Source organism: Parasteatoda tepidariorum, chromosome 6 (genome assembly GCF_982258835.1).
Source record: "Parasteatoda tepidariorum strain Cologne lab strain chromosome 6, Ptep-v5.0, whole genome shotgun sequence".
NCBI classification, from domain to species: Eukaryota; Metazoa; Arthropoda; class Arachnida; order Araneae; family Theridiidae; genus Parasteatoda; species Parasteatoda tepidariorum.
In genome coordinates this window covers 86,670,323-86,691,290 of record NC_141760.1, presented here as the reverse complement: position 1 = coordinate 86,691,290, position 20,968 = coordinate 86,670,323, and the positions used below count along the sequence as shown (strand labels likewise).

The following is a 20,968-nucleotide window of genomic DNA, read 5'->3' as shown; positions in this document are numbered from 1 at the left end:
AAACAAAATTTACGTTTTTATGCGTTTCATAAAAGCAAAAACAATGTTAAATTTCGCATTAAACAAGAATCTCAGTACAATCTTATTTTGTCGGTTTTGTATAATGATAAAAAATAGGTATTTATAGATCATATTTTTATGTTCGAAATCATATGACTTAGTAATCCTCGTTAATAAATATCCTTGATTATAACTATATTATTTTATCGCAATTTTTTTAATTCTTTTATGTGGATTCTAATTCTTTTCCTAAGGAGTTAAAATCGAAAATCCCTACTTAAAAGTCATTGTAGGCACTTACAGGTTAAGTAGGTTTGAAAGAAAAAAAAGGTTTATGTTTCTGAAAGTTTTTTTTTGAAAGGCCTTGGGTAATAGAATTTTATTGCACAATGTTCGGCTTAAAATTAAAACATCACGATTTCTATATAGGCGATAAGAAACTAGAAGCTTATTGTGTTGTTATATAGTGAAAATCTCAAAAATTTATCAAGTACCGTCTTTAAATAATGCTAAGAAACAGTTGTACATGAAAATGCTACCTTTGGAAAAACTGGGACTTACCAATTCATAATCCTGAGCCTTTCATATCTTAAAGTTGGCTTTTATCAGAATGGAAAATATAAAAAAAAAAATTATTATAAGAAGAAATAATAGTCAAATATAATTTTTAGATAAAATCCATAATTATATTAATGTTATCAAAATCACTGAAATTTTTTTGAAAAATTATAAAGTTTTACCCCGTCTACTATCAAACATCATGAATATAAAACCATATTTTTAGCTAATTTTACTAGATGTAATTACCAAAGCACTGCAGTTAAAATTACTCTTGTATTTTGGTATTCCCATACTCATACCCCATTACTCTTGTATTTCGGATAGAATCCATAATTCATTTCAAATTATAAAAAACCACATTAAATTAAAAAAAAAATCAGGATTGTTTTGTTTCTTGGAATGCAAATTTTAATCTTTGTTGTTTAACACTAGATTGTCCAAGGAAGTCATCTGCTTTTTAATTTCAATTGGAAAAACAATGCTGTACATAATGACACAATTTCTTAGAATTTTGTGTCTTTTTGTACAACATATAATTTTCTTTATTGTTAATATTTACTAATAACTTGTTATATAACTGTGAATAATATAAAAAATATTAAAAAATAATTTTAAACAAATTTCTTTACAAATTAGTTATTCTTTCACAATCCTGTCATTTTGACTGCTTTTTGGCAATCTAGGTATAAACCTTTTGATGCTTACGAACAAGTTGTATTATGCAAAGCATTAATTCAGAGGATTTATATGTTTACGAGCGTCTTAGCGAATGCCAGTTGTCCCTGGTTTATTGTCCCTTGTTTTAATAGTAACAGGGATAAATGGCACATGGAAACATTCTGTGCATTGACTCTAACTCACAACAAAAATAAAATAAAAGTATATTATTATTACGAAAAAAGCTAAATAGAAGGTTTGAAGCTACTGATATCACTAAAGTAACACATAAACTTCAGTTTTACTCCACGCTGTTAAAGGGTGACAGCGCAGAGAAGTTTTCGGTCGAATATTTTACAGAAAATCTATCTAGAGATAAGAAAATTAGGTGTAACGTCTTGATTTAACTTACTAACATCGAAATAAGGCAAATCAATCATTAAATCAATAGAACTATTATTATTATTTTGCATCAATTATACCAAGTTTGTAGTTTAGAAAAAAAATGGTAAATGCATGTTCGAAAAAATATTGAAGAAATAATGCAGGAAAGTTAATAAAGTCGCGAATGGAACAAGGAGAAGGACTTAATTTTTTAATTTTTTTTTTAAGGAAGTATTAGAGATTTGACAAAAATTCAATAACAGGCGAAATAATAAGATGTTATGTCTTAATTTTTCATGTTGTTTACTCTGGGACGAAAACCAAAATGGAGTCATTCCTCAACAAGATTATGACCCCAAACTGTGTTTTAAATATTTGAAATCAAAAGAAAAGTGAAAATTTGCATAGCAATGTCATGGCCTCTTCCCGCAGTCATCAGATCTCAACACGAGTGAATAAATAGTGAGACGAGTTAGTTTGTTAGCAGATTCGTGTAATGATTCAAATGAATCTTTAAAGAGGGTGATTTGATTGCGCTAATGTTTAGAATAAGCTGGAAAAATACTGGTAACAAAACACTGCATATTTGTCTTTCAAATGTCAAAATTGTGTACGCTGTAAAAACTTCGGATCAAATTACGGGATACTTAGGGAACAGGTACTTTTACCGTAATTTGACCCAGAATCTTTGTGCGTGCAGAGGTGTAATACTTGCTAAAAGAGGTCGTATCAATAAATTCGATTCGTGTAATGATTCAAATGAATCTTTAAAGAGGGTGATTTGATTGCGCTAATGTTTAGAATAAGCTGGAAAAATACTGGTAACAAAACACTGCATATTTGTCTTTCAAATGTCAAAATTGTGTACGCTGTAAAAACTTCTGATAAAATTACGGGATACTTAGGGAGCAGGTACTTTTACCGTAATTTGACCCAGAATCTTTGTGCGTGCAGAGGTGTAATACTTGCTAAAAGAGGTCGTATCAATAAAAGCAAAGTAGGTAGGTGCTTCATTTACGTCGCACTAGAGCTGCACAATGGGCTACTGGCGAGGGTCTGGGAAATATTCCTGAGAATGATCAGAAGACAGGCCATTGTAATTTTGATCCTCTGCAGAGGGGATTTCTCCTCTGCTTTGGTAGTCCGACCTCCTGCACGCGAAGTCGAGCACTTTACGGTAGAACAGTTTAACGAGGACCGATACCTTGTACCCTCGGTCACAACACAGGCTGATCAAAGTGGTCACCCACCTGCTTACTGACTGCAGCCCGTGATGCTTGACTTCGGTGTTCTACTGGGAACCGTGTCCTTACGATCAGTCCACTGCGGGACATGAAAGCAAAGTAATGGTTAATTTAACTTTTGTGTTCAATAATGAAATTTTACATTTATATTTTGTTAGAATATAAAAAACACAGTATAAAAAGTTAATTTTGTTTTTATTTTTCACTCTATTAGTTATGATTTTCTTCCTAGGGCAAAGATTTTTGTAAGCACTTGTATATAAAATATTAAGTAATTTTAGTAATTTTCTAGATGACGGTACTTTGATAATTATTGGATTAAATTGTTACGCCATTGACCTTCGCAATCACATGCCCATTTTACATGAGTGAAATATGATTGTCAGCAATTCAATGATCGAAATATTTTCATCGCATTCAATTGCTGTTGTTTGATTTAATATTTGAAATATTTGATTATACGTTGCTATGATGTATGGTGCTAAATATTATGCAATTAAATCTATGTATCCTTCTATTTAGTCAGGATATACAGAAATCAGGATTTAAAGGATCACTTTTTAGGGAAATTTGAGTATCAAACTAAACTATGAAATGTATATATAGAATTGTATAAAACGAAATAAACAAAAAAAAAAGCATACTGTTCGACGAAACTTTTCCTAGAAAACCGAATTTGGATTGAATATAGTAGGACAACAAGAACACAAAAAACTTTCGAGGAAAAAGAACCTTTTCAGCACCTCATTCTTTTGGACCACCCCAAATCGAATGAAGTCTCCAACCCCAAGAGCTACATTACGAGCATCCCTCTCTGCGATCGCTCTACTAGTTCGGAGCCCCCCTTTCTGTCCTACACTAGGGTGAAGATAACAAAATAAAATGGAATAAAAAAAATAACGAATTCTGTATAGTGTGCCTTTTTGTCCAGTAGACCAACATATTTGCAACTTAAGCAGTGAGCTATGGGTAACATATACTCTACCTATACAAGATAGAGTATATAGCACTTCAAGGGTTGACGGGATGGGGGAGGGATTCTATGTGGATTTATTTTATTTTGTTCTGTCTGCGAGACTCCCCTTCTAACACCGTTCTTGATTTTAAAATCGAAAGAAACCTTGCACGAGTTTGTTCCATCAACAGAAAATATTTCAGACTAAAGCTAGAACTTCAACTTACTTTTTATGCCCTTGCTTTATTTGTTTTTTAATTTACTAATAATGCATCGGAGCTCGAGGACAAAAGTTACAGTTAATTATAATATACTCTTGTTCTATTAAAACATTAATCTAAAATGTCAAATTTAAAAGCACAATGTTTTTCAAGGTAATTTGCTTATCGCAATCTGTTTCAAATAAAAAAAAAGTGAAAGTTCTTAAATTTAACAGAAAATATTTATAAATCGTTCAAGATCAAAAGTAATTTATTTAAAAATTTAAACTGAGCACCATTCTAACAAACACAACAAATTTTATTTTAAAACATTGATATTACATCTGGTTTCGTTTTTTAACGGAGGTATATATCTACAGAATAGTTTATTTCAGGTACTCTGAAAGGAAAAATGAAAGTACCCTTTCAAAAGAAGTACCTTTTTTTAAACTTTGTTTTCGACTGTAATTGATCAGTTGCCAATGATTCCTTTGTTCTTCTTTTTACTGAGATAATAAATGTTAATATATATTATATATTAATATTTGGGTTATAATAAACATCCCATCATTTAGTAAACATATTTAGTAATACGTAATGTAGTTAAAATGTAGTTTAGTAAATGCAGTTAAAATTTTTCTAAACAGAAATTGAAGGAAAACAAATAAAATTTAACTGATTAATCCTTACATTTAACTGATTAATTCCTCATCCGTACATACGGAAATATGAGCGTCGCAATATTGGAATAAAGTGTCGCAATCACCATCTTAGAAAAATTCTCTTAATCCATTTAAATGTGTTAAAAAGTTAAAAGCAATAATATATTAATGCCCATTTCCTATATAACTCACTATATTTGTAATATACATTTATTAATGATATACAAATATTAAAATAATATATATATATATATATATATATATATATATATATATATATATATATATATATATATATATATATATATATTAGTCTCTACATATACATTAATTGATCTGAAAATTAATCGTAACATAATCTATATATATATTGACAAATGGATTTCAATGAATACTTTTAACAATCCAATTTGAAAATCGGCTGATGATTTCATTGATATTATTATTTTCATGTTTCAATAATGCCTTTTATTTCTAATTAACACTGAAACTGAAACATTCTGATGATTTTACAGGAAGACTGAAAAAGATAAAACAAACACAGTTTAAATTAATCATCATTGCAGATCAGTAATGAAAGCCGATCAACCATCTGATCTGAATAATTCCGATTGTTGCTTACACAGAACATGTGGTTTTTATCATGGACAAAGATCTTCTAGTCCTTTATCCAACAGACCAACATTCAGTGATTCTTGTTTGAAAATGAGAGCAAGTTCTCTCCATCCTCATCCAAGGCAACTAAGACATTATTATTATACCGCTGGTTGTGATTGGAGGCCTATAGAAGGATCATGTGATGACGTCATTTCAAATAAACATGACTTTTACAACGATACATCAGTACAACAAGGAGATACTGGTAGCTGGTAAGTTTGCTGCTTTATAAGCATTGGTTGTGAATCTTGAGCATTTTTTTGTGTGAAGGATGGATAGTAGTACTGAAATAAATTTATTAAAAACAATTTAAGTATTTGATCTATAAATTAATAAGCTAGAAGAAATTTCAAACTGAAAATTTATATTTTTTAAGCATAATGTTTTTAAATGTTCTGATGTATAAAAATATTTTTAAATATTAAGTTTCAGGGGCAAATTTGAATATTTTCTCCATTGAAAAATTTTAAATTTTTATTTCAGTTATTAGCTTTTTTTATCTGAAAAATGCATTCTTACTAAACCTGTATTCAGAAGCCTTATTAAAATCTATATTTCCATTCTTTCTAAACTCTACTGACCCATACTACGTATGCAATACTTCAACGCACCTTAATACTCAACTAATCTTTATATAGAAGTCCTATTAACAATTATGATATAAATAATTTTTTTAAAAAAAATCTCAGAACTAAAAATTGATTCTTCTTTAATATGTAGTTATGTTTTGACCTGGGAATATAATATTTCTAAAAATCATTTGTTATTTAGAAGTACAAACTATAACTATCTTAAAATATCATACGAAGAATAGGCTTAATGCATAATCTGTAGGTACCGTCCAAAATTACAATATTTAAAAATATTCAAATGCATTAAAAATACAATTGTACTGAATTTACACTTAAACACTTAAAGTTTTTTTTTCGAAAAATCATTGACTTCCATTAAAATTTTATTCTTTAGAATATTCTTTATTTTGGTCTTTTAGCAAATATAGTTTCATTTTGACACTTTTTTAAAAAATTGTATGGTTTGTATAGTTGAATGAATCTGGTAATAATTTATATTTAGGAAATAATAATAACTTAAATTCAAAAATAAAAGAATGAATTTATTAGATTTGAATGAAAATTATAGTATGAAAGCGTCAAAAAATAATTCCCAGGGGATTCTCATCTTTAAAAGTATATACTGTAACGATTTTTATAGATAAAAATATGTTAAACGTCAGGAAAGTTGTTTTAGAATTTGTGACTGGTGTTGTTTAATTTATAGAAGCTATTCATTTAATTGATCCCATCCTTAATTCCTTTAATTGATTCCATAAAAAAATTAGTTTTAATTGATCCCATCTTTATTTTAAGAATCAAATCAGTAGCATATTTTAATGGCAAATAAGTAAATGTTAAAAATTCCAGATCAAATTACGGCAGTACCGGCACTTTGCATGCATCATCTATACAAACGATTTTACCGCAAAATCCATTTTTACCGTAAAATATTATATCGTAATTTTTACAATTTTTGTTTAATTAGAGTGATTTTGCGGCTATTATCACCATAAAAATTGCGTATATAAGATCTTTTGTTCTGTAACATGATCCGGTAAAAATGAACTTTTTATTGGAATTTTTTACTGTGAACCTTTATATATATAATTAATTTTCTTACATTAAAAAAAGGAACTGGAATCAAACAAATAGTTGCCTAACTCCCGTTCATGCTGGTTACGTTGGATCATTTGGAACTTCCAGTCCCGCTCTTGAGCTTCCACGACCAGGTACGACGCCATTTTACATGAAAGGAGCTTCCAATCAAGTTAGAGCAGAAAGTGAGTTAAATACATTATCTATTCATTGAATATAAATTGAAAAAAGTGAGAAAACACCTTCCAAAAAGTCTAAAACAAGCATTAAAAGTTTATTTAAAACTATTATTCAAAATTCAAATTGAAAGTCAGGAGTATCATAGCAAAGCAAGAATCATAGAGGAATAAATGGTAGCAAATGCAGACGTTTTTAAATCATTTGTACCAAATTAGCATTCTTGCGATTGCGAATAGTGATCGATGAGTGGCATGTACATCAGCTGCTGGTTGCAACGTCGAATACCTCTTGTGAAGCATTTATTTTTAATAAAATTGCTGCTTTAGCTTGTCTTTTACCATTATTGTGACTCGTATTATTTCCTTCAGTCCCTAGCTTTGTGGGCATGTTAATGTTTCTGCATTACGCTTGCGGCCATATATTTTCTTACTATTCTTGTTTGCATTTGCTGCCATATATTAAATAATGATTCTTGCTTGCGTTTGCGGTCATATTAGTCATGATTATTGTATATTATTATATTCCCGAAATACGTGAAGTGAAATACTGAGTAGTTTCAATTTTTTTACTCTCTTTTATTTAATGTTACTCTTCCATGTACCCGACGAAGTTATTATTTCAATGAATATTACTTGCATTTTCTGATATTACAGATCTTCGAAATTTTAGTTTAAAACATGATTAAATGTTAGGTACAACACAATGTTCGAATATTAACGAATTTTATGTTGCTCCTTATGCTTATGACACTTGCCAATCAACAAGTCTTATTTGAAAGCAATCAAATTTTTAAGGCTGAGGGTGCATTTCTTGTTTTTTCAGAGTCACCATCTATGGCTTAGAATTCGAATTCAGTCACACACACGTCACAGCCCGCTTTACAGAGAGGACCCAATCATACTCCATTCATTCATCCATATGTTGTAATTTTTATCTGAACCAAAAGACGAACAATCTCCAATTAAGTACCCCCAGAGATATTGATTTGTTATGAGAAATTGGAGGACTTTGCGACCCCAACAGATTTAACGTTTACTAGTCACCATTCTTCGGGAATTCTTCGGTCAGGGTTTCTACAGTTCAAACTCCCGTTCTCACAAACACTAACCCAGCGTCCTACAAATCAGGCTATCCCAGCCTCTACGAATTTTATAAATTAAGAGATTTTTTTTAAAAAAACGAATGAAAATTTACCAATGCTTTGAGCTTTATAGATCGGGTGAATATCGCTAGGGGCCTGAAATTTGGTAGGCAAATCGTTTAATTTTAAAAAATAAATAATTGTCGATTAATTTCAATAATTGGTGAAGTAAATTAGCAGATAATAAAAAAGTTAAATTTTCATTTTCTTAAAATTAATGTTCAAATTCAACGGACTGTTAAAAATAATTGTAATACCAAAGTTTTACTGATGCTAAAACAAACTCTCTTTGAAATTGATCTTTTTCTTCAATTTCCTTCTTCCTGTTCTTAAAACAAACATTTAACCGAAGAGAATTCCATGATGTAAGAGCAATTACAGGAATGCCTATATTCTTTGAATAGTTAAAAGGCTTATACTCTTTGAATATTTAAAATGCTTATACTTCTTAAATATATATTCTTCTTTTGTTAACTGCTTTTAACTTTTATTCACCTGCTTATTAATATGTAGGTAAAGAATTCAAAATACATATATTTCATCTTTCGGTCTTAAGAGTCAGAAGATGGAAAAAATATATATAAATATATAAAAAAAAGCTTGTCTAGGTTTGATGGTTAAGGTTATATAGCCCCAGGAAAAATACAGAGATGAATATAGGTATCCATAGTAACATCCTTCATTACATCATCCCAGACGAATCCATTTATAAGTTAGGGAAAGCTTAGACACTTTCTTTGACGATTTAAGGGGACTCACACAAGTATCGTAGATGCTGAATGGAGACTTGTGATTTGTCGGGAACCGTCACGTGGCATTGACATCCCAAAACAGCGTCCACACAAAAGGTGACAACTCAAAGGGGGCTCTTCTATTTTTTTTTCTGTTCGAAATTCTCCCCACCAACAAAAGCAATGTGTAATGTGTATAAAGAAATATCTCCATTTTCTCTCCCTTTCCCCCTCTTTTAAGCAAGTTTTTTGTGGAAATAAATTTAGTTTTTTTCCCCCTTAGTTGAAATATATATATTCAAATATATTTAGTCTTATCTCTTTTTTTTTTACTTATTTTTTGTTTCCAATTAAAATGCAAGTTTTAACTTCTTTTCATCAATGAAAGATACACGTTGCTTTTAGAATATATATAACTTGTAAGGATTATAAAATTGTTAATCAAGTTAATTGAAAATGTTTTCTTAAAAAACGTGTATTTGTTTTTCTAACCTAATTGCGTTAGTTTTAATATTCCTTCTTTAGTTAATTTTAAATTTAAATTGTTGTCCAGAAAAAATTAAAAAAAATAACATTAGCAAATAAATAAATAAATAAAAATACAAAAATGTCGAAATATTTCATTTGTCTTTTTAATGTGATTTTGCATATGAAACTGTTTTTTGCTTGATAAACTGCAAAATATTTTCATAGTAGTTAATAAAAATTGATCGTAATAAATAAAATATTTACATGCTTGAAAAAAAAATTTGAAATGAAAATTGTAAGAATAGAATAAATTTAAATTATGTGGCATAATATGCTTTATTAAATAATAATATTTTATTAAATAATGATATATTATTGAATAATATTTAATAAAACATATAGCATAAAGCAAACTCTTTTTTATCAGACAAGTACGAAACTATAAAATTTTAATTAAATTGTACCCTTTTATTCGATCAAACACTAAACAAATTTCATAATTTATAACAATAAAGGCAACTTTTTGAAATGAAAAATTGTTTAAGATATTGAATTAATTGGACCTCAATTTAATACTAGCGAACTGATATAATGTTCTTTTCCTTCATTAGTAAACAACTACATTTATCTTTCAATAATTAAATTTCCTTAAAAAATGACGATGAAAGGCATTTTTGTTTAAAATAAAAGAAGCTTGTTACTTGATTAAAAACTTCATTCGCTTCAAAAATATTTAAATTAGAATCAACAATCAACACGTTTCAAGCTCTCAAAAACGGGCGTTCACTTTCAAGACTTGCGAGATGTGAATAAGAAGAAAGAAAAGTGATTCGAAAAATAAAACGAAAGGTTGCCAACGAAGAAGAAAAAAATAAAGATGAGAAACAAAACTAGAAAAACCACAGTGGCTGAGAGAGAATAATCAGGGTAAATTGCCGTTTCGCGCTCTATAGAGAGATGGTGAGGAACTAATGTAGGAAATTAGCATTCGTATGAATAAAACAAGATTCCAGGTTATCAAGATGAGCTGATGCGATTGAGGTTGAACTCTTCAAACACGTCTACAATTATTTCCAATTTGTAAATTTTTGGAGTGAGTGAAGTTTTTAATCAAGTGATATCTTATCACTTCATTTTCTTGGAATTGTTTATTTAAAAGAAACTTAAGCAAATTTATCTTGTATTATTTAATAGTTCAAACGTTTCTTCTCTTAGTTTTTATTTACATTATAATTTTCAAAAAATAATTCAAACATTCCTGGATAGTCTTTCATTCATAAAAATAAACTTAAGAAACATTTAAACTCCCAGAACAATGTAACATTTTCAGGACGATATTTCAACATAATCTTGAGCTGACAAAAGTTTGTTTTGTATCATCTCCTATGTGTACCAAAACATTTAAAACACTCTTAAATTTAGATTTCTGTAACATTGAAAGCGAGGAGGGAGTAAATCCAGGAAAGCGAGAGCACCTGACTGCTCAATTCCAAAACTGTCAAAAAATCAAACCTCCACCTTTAATTCCTCATAAACAATAAACCAATTTTGAGACGCGAGAATCTCTTATCTCGCCTTACAGCGACTCGGGTCATTTATATAAATCGTCTCTTTAAATCTAGCTGAAGCGAGGAGACTATGCGAATCCGATGTGCTTTAAAGATTCCACTTAACTCAACCCTATATACAAGCGAACCCACGATAGACTCAATATCGAAAAGACATTATTCGGTATTAAAAAAGGCCGCCGATGTAAATTCTTGACTTTATTCTTTTACGGTTTCAGTGTACGAGGGCGCTTAGGTCATGTGACACTGTGACCTCTGTGTCAACAATGATAAGGGCTTTATATTCGAAAGGGTCGCTTTGTAGGGAGTTTGGTGTTATTACCATAGGAGAAAGGCTTATAGGGTTAGCTTTAAAGAAAGCCTATGTAATAGCCCTCGGTTATGCAGGATGATTTGGAAATTTTTATAGCTTAGATTTTCTCTAGAAACTCTTTTTTACGGATAGATTATCGAAAAGATTATTTTTAAAGAATAAAAAAATCTTTTTTAAAATTAAATTTTATTTTCATCTAGTAATGTTTCGGATAGTTTCAGAAAATTCACGATTAATTTTTTAAGTGAATAACTATCTAAGAGTGGAGCAGAAAAACTTGTAATTACTAAATATCGCAAGAAATTTGTGCTCTTCGGAGAAATATCCTGTTTAAAAATGTCATATTAATTGTTTTAAAAAATATAATGTCTTATTTACTGTTATTCCACATTGAAAAATTGAAACCATGGTATCAAATAATGCAGAATAAAATGGAAAAATTTCTAAAAAACTATATTGCTTAAAAATTTGTTTTATTTAAAAAAAAAATTGAAAGATTTGTCAAGTTTTAGTTAGCAATATAAAGAGTAAAAATAAATCTAAAGCAATGTGAGATTCTAAGTAAAATTATTCTTAAAACTGTTTCTACTGTACAAAAATTCTACTGTTCTAATATTTGTTGAGTATAAATTAAATAATCAATGTGTTATTTTTTAAAAAAAAATTTAACTTAATTTTCTTTTGGACAGAGCAAAAGGCAACATTCGATTCGGACTTAAAAATGAAGAAAAAAAAGGAATAAAAAAAAACTACATTATCAAGTGAATGCTTAATATGTGCTGCCACTCAAAAATTTGAAAGAGAAGGACAATAAAAAACAATTAATCAAATTTATACTTAAGAAATAACTTCCACGTGCTTACAGTACACATATTGTGTATCTGAATCCGTCTGTTAAGAAAAAAAGAGCAAATGTTAAGCAAAAGGTTAGTTACTTTTTTTCTTGACCATAGGTCGACAAACTGTGGCTTGCGAGCCATATGTGATATTAAGTGATTCAAGAATGGTTTTTGTTTGAATTAAGTGCGACCGAGCAAAGTTCTAGAGCCGAGTTAAGCAAGCACAGATTAGCATAGAACATTGACTAGCCGCAATGTTTCGGTCAGTATTGATTAACCGCCATGTTCAATGATTCCAGACCATTGATAAACCGCAACTGTACCCATCTAAATCACTGGCTAAAAATATGATTTTTGTAAAAAACATTTCCAAAAATATTAGTGCTCTAGTTAGATTGTTTTCTGAACACTTAGCTGAATTTGTTTTCTGCAAACTTCGTGCATTGTGTGCAAAAAGTTGTCCACCCTTGAGCCACACGATATGTTGTCTGCATTTTTGTTATTTTCATTCGCTTCCAGGCATATTACACAAGACATCTAAACCAAACACCACGCTGAAACCGATGTTGGTGACCAACTCTTTCAGAAGATGGCAATTATCCAAGCTGGGGACCTAAAAATGGAGATGTTCGGTAATGGACTCCATGTGGATCCATTCATGTATCAAACTACTGTCTCAGTCCGGGTTCTTTCTACTGAATGAAGGCACGTGCCTAGTGTACATTGAGGAGGGGTGAATGGAACTTGTGTGTGGTATACCTCCCTGCACATTTGACAGTGGGTTACCGAAGCGTAGGTAATATCTATAACAAGGTATAGATCCCCCTTATATAATTCAGAGAGATTGTTGAGAGGCCTGATAGGAAGTTTAGGAAATACTATATTTAACAACCATTTTTGGTTTATAAGAATAGAAACGCAGTATGTTGTAGTCAGAAAAGAGCAAATATAACAGGGTTGGGTGATATCAATATACATGAATGGTAAAATATATATTTGTTTGTATAAAAAAATAGTTTCTAATTGTTCAAATTAAAGAAAAAACTTATATGGTGTTTAGAAATGAAAAAATTCAGCGTTAAGACTTTTGTCATAAAAACTTAAACTGGTGAAAAGGATTTTGATAAAACCTCTTAATAATAATGTAAAACACGAAAAATAGGATTATTTTAAAAAAGAAAATAAAAATTGAAAAAGATGTGGATATTATTATTTGTTTTTTCATAAACCTTATCTTACGAAAATTTGTGACTTTTGGTTCCTTATCTAGCAATCATTTATGAATAATTCTCATTTGATCATTTATAAGAATCTGATTTTCCAAGTTAATTCATATTTACATTTTTACACTTTAATTGTATTTTATAATAAATTTCGATTCATGAAGAAATTAAAAGAACGTTTTCTTTTTACATACTATGCAACATTTACAAAATTGAAATCGGTTCATCAACTAGCAATAATCTACCAATAATATTCAATTAATCAATTAGAACAATATATAATCTGTTTTTTATTGTTTATTTATTTAATATTCGCATTTTTCAAATTTTAATTATGTTGCTTAATAAACAGTAATTCATAAAAAAAATTAAAATAAGGACATATAACATTAATATTTACATGTTCAGCAATATTACAAAATTTAAATTGAATCATAAACTATCAATCATCTACTAATAATATTCAGTCAACAAATTAGAAGAATATAATCTGATTCTGATTTTTACTGTTATTTGCGTCTCTATGTTTATATACTTAAAACTTATCTCACATAAACTATAAAAAGAACTGTGGCGTAACTACCACGATAAATATTAAATACCGAATCACTAGTATATAAGACATGTTAACTAGATTCTATATCAAGGAACCTTTTGATAGATGAAGGTTGACATGGTAGATTGAAACATACCCCTCAGAACTCCCCCACACATAACTTTGCTTAGACATTAAATGAGTAAAACACACAAAGATTTAATTTTTGTATATTGAAAAATATTTTCAAAATTAAGAAAACTGAATTTTATTCTTACTTTAAGAAAAATATTTAAAAAAAAGATATCACATCATTCAATGGTCCATAGAATATCAACTCATGTACGATACACGTGCTCGACGATACCTTCATCATAAATATGTCTTTGCAGTTCTTTGATAATATATCGCGCAAAGTATAACGGCGGCATCAACCGCTACAGGGACCGTTTTCTTGCGTCCTAATTACGCCTCAGGGGAGGCCGCATTTCATGATGGTTCGCATATTTATAGCATTTTTCAGAATAAATTGTTCACAGAATACATGTGACTTCATTTTGGAACAGAGAATGGTTGTCTAACCTTTTTGGGTGCAAATTTTTCGGGTTTCCCTCAAACTGAAGCAACGTATTCTCTTTTTTTCTTGTATTCAAAGTATGCATTGCAAAATTGGGAGAAAACGGCATACGGTGAAAAATTCTTCGCTCTTGTTTGTGTTTACCGTCTCTTTCAGATTGAAAATAGGTTTGATGATTTTGAGAGGTTGGTATTTTTCTGTTTTTTTTTATTTTTACCCCACCACAGAGAACTTGTCGAACAGGTGACCCCTGTTTTTGACAGATCAGAAAAAAAGAGTAGAATGTATTTACTCGTATTTTAGGATGGAGAAATTTGAATTTCAGTTTCTCAAAGAGTTTGCATTTCAATATTTCGTTGAATTCTTGTTCTGTGGTATATTATTTTCAAATGTGTGTATCGATAGCTCAGTTTATAAATTTTTAAAAAGGAAAAAATTTTAAAAATGAATTTAACAAGAAATAAAACATTTGATTATAACTTTACTTTAAAGCCAATCATAATGTTTAATAAATTGTGCTCAGAAACCTTCCTAATTTGCAAAAATCAAACGAAAAAAATTACTTTCTAATAACAATGAAAAAAAGTTACTTTTTAATTTAACTTATTGGAGAAAAAATTATTAAAGTAAAGTCATTTCTCAATTAATAGAGTTATTTTTTAAATTTCTATTTTACCTTTGAAAATCGGCCATAGTCTTAAATATGTATTAAATTGCTCAGTTCATAATTCTTAGAAAAGAGCAAATTTTGAAAAAAATAAATCATTTGATTTAACTTCAATTTAAAGCCAATTATAAGGTTAAAAATTTGTGCTCGGAAACTTTCCTAATTTGAAAAAATAATACAAAAATTATTTTTTGATCGTAAAGAAAAAAAAATCTTTTTTTAATTAAAGTTAAAATTATCAAAGTAAAGTTATGTTTTAATCAAAGTTAAAGCTATTTTTTAAAATTTTTGTTTTACCATTGAAAAATTAGCGTAGTTTTAAGTATGTATATTGAATGCTCAGTTCATAATTCTTAGAAAAGAGCATATTTTAAAACTTTTCAAAATGAATTTAGAAAATAAAAATTAAAGTTATATTCTTATTTTTATGTTTCATGAATTCACACATATCAAGCAATACAGTTAAAATTTAAAATATACAAACAAAATTAAATAAATAAGTTATAAAGATTAGTGTATAATCTACTAATTAATCAACCGAAAATTATTAGTCTAGATGGATACGAGATGATGAGCCGAAAGCTATTTGTCAGGATATAATAATTTTAAAATAACAGTTTCTAATAGCTTTGCGTTTATGTTTTGGACAAGTTTGTATAACAATTTTTCTTCAATTTTTTTACTGAATTATAAGGGGGAAATGATGATTTCGGCCGGAAAAACAACACGTGAAAGGGTGATAACAGGCGTCACAAACGCTTAATCGGAAAGGTGATCATTTCTGAAAATGAAGTGTGCATTTTATAGCAATAAGAGAACTTTTTATGCAGAATTAAAATATTAATAATAGTATATGAGAATATTAGTATTTTTTTCTCTTTTTTTTTTTTAGAACCCATGATTGAAAGATCGTTACACGAAGTTAAAAACTCTTGCACCGTAAATTGATGTCACAAAAAAAAAATCTCATTCTCCAATAAAGAAATATAGAATACATCATTTGAAGATTTTCTACAAATCATAAGAAAATTTATTTCCTAAACGTACATAATATTACATATAATAGGATTTAAAAGAATAGGGATAATTTTTGGCGTTAAAAAAAGAAAGCTAAACCTTGAAAAGAAAGATTGCAAAACAGCTTTATAAGTTTTAAAAAAAAATTTCAGCTTTTTTTTGTTTTCGTTTTAATTAAAGATTTAAAAAATCTGTAATTTCTGCGTTTTTTTTTTCAAAACTATATGTAATTTGTTTAGAACTTTATTTTATAAGTTTTCTTTAAAAAATGCCTTTTATTATGCAGTTTTTTTTTAAATAAAAAATAATAATAATTTTACTATGACAAACGTTATATCGCAATTTCTATGAAGTAGTTTTTAAAGAATTTCACGAGCTGGATAATTGTAGTGTTTTCAATTTTGGTACGAAAATATAATAACTGCAAAAATTAACTAAATTTTCTTACTTTATAATAGCAATTTTTTTAATGCATATTAAAATTGTTAACTTAAAATTGTTTATTATTCATTATTAAATCTCTATTTAGAGATAAAAAATGTATTTTACTTTTGAAATTCGTAAACACTTCGTATCATTGCATTACATTAATACCTTTCCATATCTTAGATAGACTGTTATGTAACTATCAAAAAGTTACAACTTTTATTTTTTAGTTTCTTATTTATTCATTTTCAACAATTTTATTTATTTTTGAGACTGGCTCCTTCCAACATTTCAAGGAGATTAAATCAATAATAATAATAATAAAAACTAGAGATAATAAATTTAGTTAGGGCAAATTGTAGAAACTAACAAAAGTTGTTTTATATTAATGCATGAAATAATAATGAAATAAATTAAGCCAGATAGAAGCCTTCACTAATTAGTATGAATTAATCATAAATATTTAAGATCACTTTTGCCCAGATTTAGATTAGATCTTCTTAAAAAGAGAAGATCAACGAATAGTTTACACTAAAAAGGGACAACTGGACAGAAGAATTCAAAAAACGAATTTACCTCTGTTCCGTGATTGAGTCTTTAGTTAAACATAGCAAATCCTAAAGAAGTTTACGAACGAAAATAGTAGCTACTTTACAAAGAGAGAGGAAAAGGAGCAACAGGTTGGTTGTGACATCCAAAATTTATGATCAGGAAGTAATCCTCTTAACGGTTTTGATTCGTTATTCTGGGGATCAGGATTGGTGTTAGAGAGGAGTTTAGTTGATCCTTCTGACAGACGAAAATTAAATCCTTTTCTCTTACAGGTTAGAAAGGCTCCAATATCTCCTTGTTAGAAAAAAAAAAAGAGAATAAAAGTACTTTAAAAATTCTGTATTTGTTTAGATAATTTAATTAGCACATTAGTGATTTGTCTAAGAGTAATGGAATTTAATTAAATTTAAAGAAATTGAAATAAAATGAAGAAAAGCTGAAAGGTTCAAAAAAATTGTAATTATTTTTAACGAACTGAACTATTATAACAACTTAAGTTAACTAACATTTTTTAATGAACAGTTCGCCAATTAGCCATGTAATCTTAAAAAATTAAAAAAAATAAATAATAAAAAATAGTTTTCTGATAAATGATAACCTGAACTATCATAAGACCTTAATTAAGTACAATTATTCAATGAATATTTCATATCTTAACTAAGTGGCCTAATAAAATAAAAACGCAAATATTCTGACAAACAACAACTATCTTAAGACACCTTAGCTGACTAAAATTATTTAATGAACAGTCCTTCGATTGGAAAAACAGTTTTAAAAATGAAGAAAAAAAAAAAAACTTTTTTTGACAAATGTAGTGATGAATTGAACTATTATGAAACCTTATTTAGCAAAATTATTCAATGAATGCTTTATACATTAGCCAAGTGGCCTTAAATATTAGATAACGGATAATTTGAAAATATTTGTCAATTTAAAAATATTATATCATTTAATTAGTGTTTATATTTTTTCAAGCTCTTATTTACCTCGCTTACTGAAATTAGGTTTGATAGCTTGATTAGATTTGAATTAACCGCAATGTGTTTAATAAATCACAATATTTTTTCTTTAAAGATAGAAGTAAGACCGTTAGCATTTCTTTTAATTAAATTAAAATAATTAGGAATATTACGAAATTAAAAAAAATTTATTTAAGTCAATCAACAGCCTGATTTGGTAGTGGCCTACTATTGCTTCCCCTCATCTCTAAGGTAAATCTCACGACAGACACGTTTAGGTGCTTTTAGGTAAATGGTTAATTTAATTTCATTTTCAAGAAATAATATGAAGGTCTCTCAAAAAATTTTGAATTTTTTACCATGTTTTAGAAAAATAATATTACAGATTTAATTTCCTCATACTGTATAGTTATAATATTTTAACAAATTTATTGCAAATTTTAACTTTTACTTACCTCCTATGTGAAAGCGTATTTTTAAAATTCGATTTCTCAAGAATTATTCGAACGATTTCGCTCAAATTTCCTATTTTGCCATTTAAACTTGCATTCTTTAAAATGATGTAAAAGATTGTATACCTTACAGTTCAAAATTTTTCGACATTAATAAATAAATGATAAAATTTTCCTAACAGTTATATTTTGCATGGTATTATCTTAGGATAAAAGAATTTTATAATTGAATTCAAAAATTTATGAGTCGCTTAAAAATTTCTCGAGATATGCTAAAATACGCATAAAGTAAAATTAACACTAAGGAGTTCAAACTTTCTGACCAGCTCTCCTGACCAAACTATAGTGACCTTGTTTCTCAGATTGCGACTGCTCCTTATATTTCGGAGGTCAGAAATCCAAATCCGTTGAAAAAAAGCGAGAAAATACGTTTTTGTGTTTAATTTCGTAACTTAAAATATCGTCTGCATTAATTAAATAGTATTATTAAATTCATCTCCTCGAATCTTCAAGATCGAGTACTAGAACGAAAAAATCCGATCATTAGGTCAAAAGTTATTCAGGCGGATTCGTTTTCTTATTTTGCGATTTATGCAACACTTAGAACAAACACAATGTGAACTGCTATTAAAGTTTAGAGCTATTTTAAAATTATATTAAGACTAATATTCTTTAATTAAATAATATATTAAAACTACTCTAGTTTTATAGCTACTGAGATGCATTGAAAGCTTTATAATTACCTTCCGCAAAATGAAAGAACACCCAGAAAAAACTATCTATCAATCAAATAGATTGGATTCATTAAACCAAGATAATTAATTCATCATTATCACTTTGAGTTTTATATTGAAAACTCATTTAATTTAATATTTATTGCGAGGTATATAAAGTTTATTTCATTAATATCTTCCGCAAAATGAAAGAATGTTTAAGAAAAACTAAAGTCAACCAATTAATCGAATTGAATAAAATACATCAAGAAACTTAATACAATCTCACATATAGAGTATTATAATAAATAAAAACTGCTCTCGTATAACATTTATTACTTACTTTCCCCAAAATGAAAGAACAATGCGAAAAAAAATAATACCAATCAAATAGATTGAATGAAATACAACAAGATAATTAATGAATCACTATCAATAACTGAGTTATGTCTTCTAGTTTAAAATTTATTGCGAGACACATAAGCTTACTTTCATAATTATCCTCCGCAAAATGAAAGAATATTTAAAGAAAAACTGCAATCTATCAATCAAAGAGATTGAATAAAATATATCAAGATAATTAATGCATCATTAGTAAGATATTTCCGTCGCCAAATTCTTCCTTTAAAGGTGGCAAATCCTTTTGAGTGTGCCAAGAGCAGGCTAAAAGTTGAATCTTTCTAACAAGGGGAAGAGTGGAAAGTCTCGGCTTTCTAATTTACGTGAGTCCATGTAACTATATAGGAGAGGTTGCTCAATGGACGACGTGCAGAGTTCATAAATATTGTCGGAGTTTCGCAAAACTTTGGCGAAATGAGGAATGTGAGTTTATCTAAAGTGATTTGTGGCTAAAGTGTAAAGGTGTTGGGGATTTATAAAAGCGTTGAATTCGATCTTCGGATATGGTATTTCAGATTTTGAACGTATTATTAACACTTAAGTTTAATCATATATTGATGAATGAATTCAAGTATATTTCACTAAATTATAGTTAAGTATATTGTATTAAGTATAGATAATGAATTGTAAAGGAATTTCTTGAGATTATATAGCAGATACATTTTATTTTGTTTATAATAACACATTTCAAAAATTCACAATAAGTGTTTTAAATTTCATAAGAGAGTATCAATCTAAGAATCAGAAAAGGCATGAAAAAACCAAACCATTTTAAATAACAAAAAACTTTAGTGACCAAATATAAATTATTCTATTGATTGAATAGAGCAAATTGAATAAAATTTTAGGAAAATATATTTGATAAATATCTTCTGAATTTTAACATTTAATATTCAAAAAAACTCAATAAGTTTTTCATTAAAGAGATTTTTTACATTTAATTAAAAAAAAGTAGGCTATAATTATCTTATATTAAATTATTTATAACACGCTACTTAACATCGAAAGAAATGTGTAATTTAATAACGTAAAATAAAGGATTAAGAATATTAATTGAACACAGTGTTAAATAGTTTACTCTGAATATCTCTCCTTTTGTTCCTTTACTTTGTAAACAGACAAACTGATCAAACTTGGCCTTAATTTCCCACGCCTTGTAATTATAACCTTTTTAAATTACCCTGTCCTAGTATTTTACGTTTATTACACTGCTATATTTAGTATTACACAAAGAAAAAT

At 28.3% G+C, this 20,968-nt stretch overlaps 1 protein-coding gene across 1 annotated transcript in view; it reads left to right on the top strand.

Moving 5' to 3' along the window:
* Window positions 1-20,968, top strand: part of LOC107446206 (uncharacterized) — a 44,695-nt gene that overhangs the window by 10,530 nt on the left and 13,197 nt on the right. Inside the window, exons 2-3 of the mRNA XM_043041798.3 lie at window positions 5,179-5,532; window positions 7,006-7,154. Coding sequence (XP_042897732.2) covers window positions 5,237-5,532; window positions 7,006-7,154 — 445 coding nt within the window. The 5' untranslated portion in view covers window positions 5,179-5,236. The remainder of the gene's footprint in view (window positions 1-5,178; window positions 5,533-7,005; window positions 7,155-20,968) is intronic.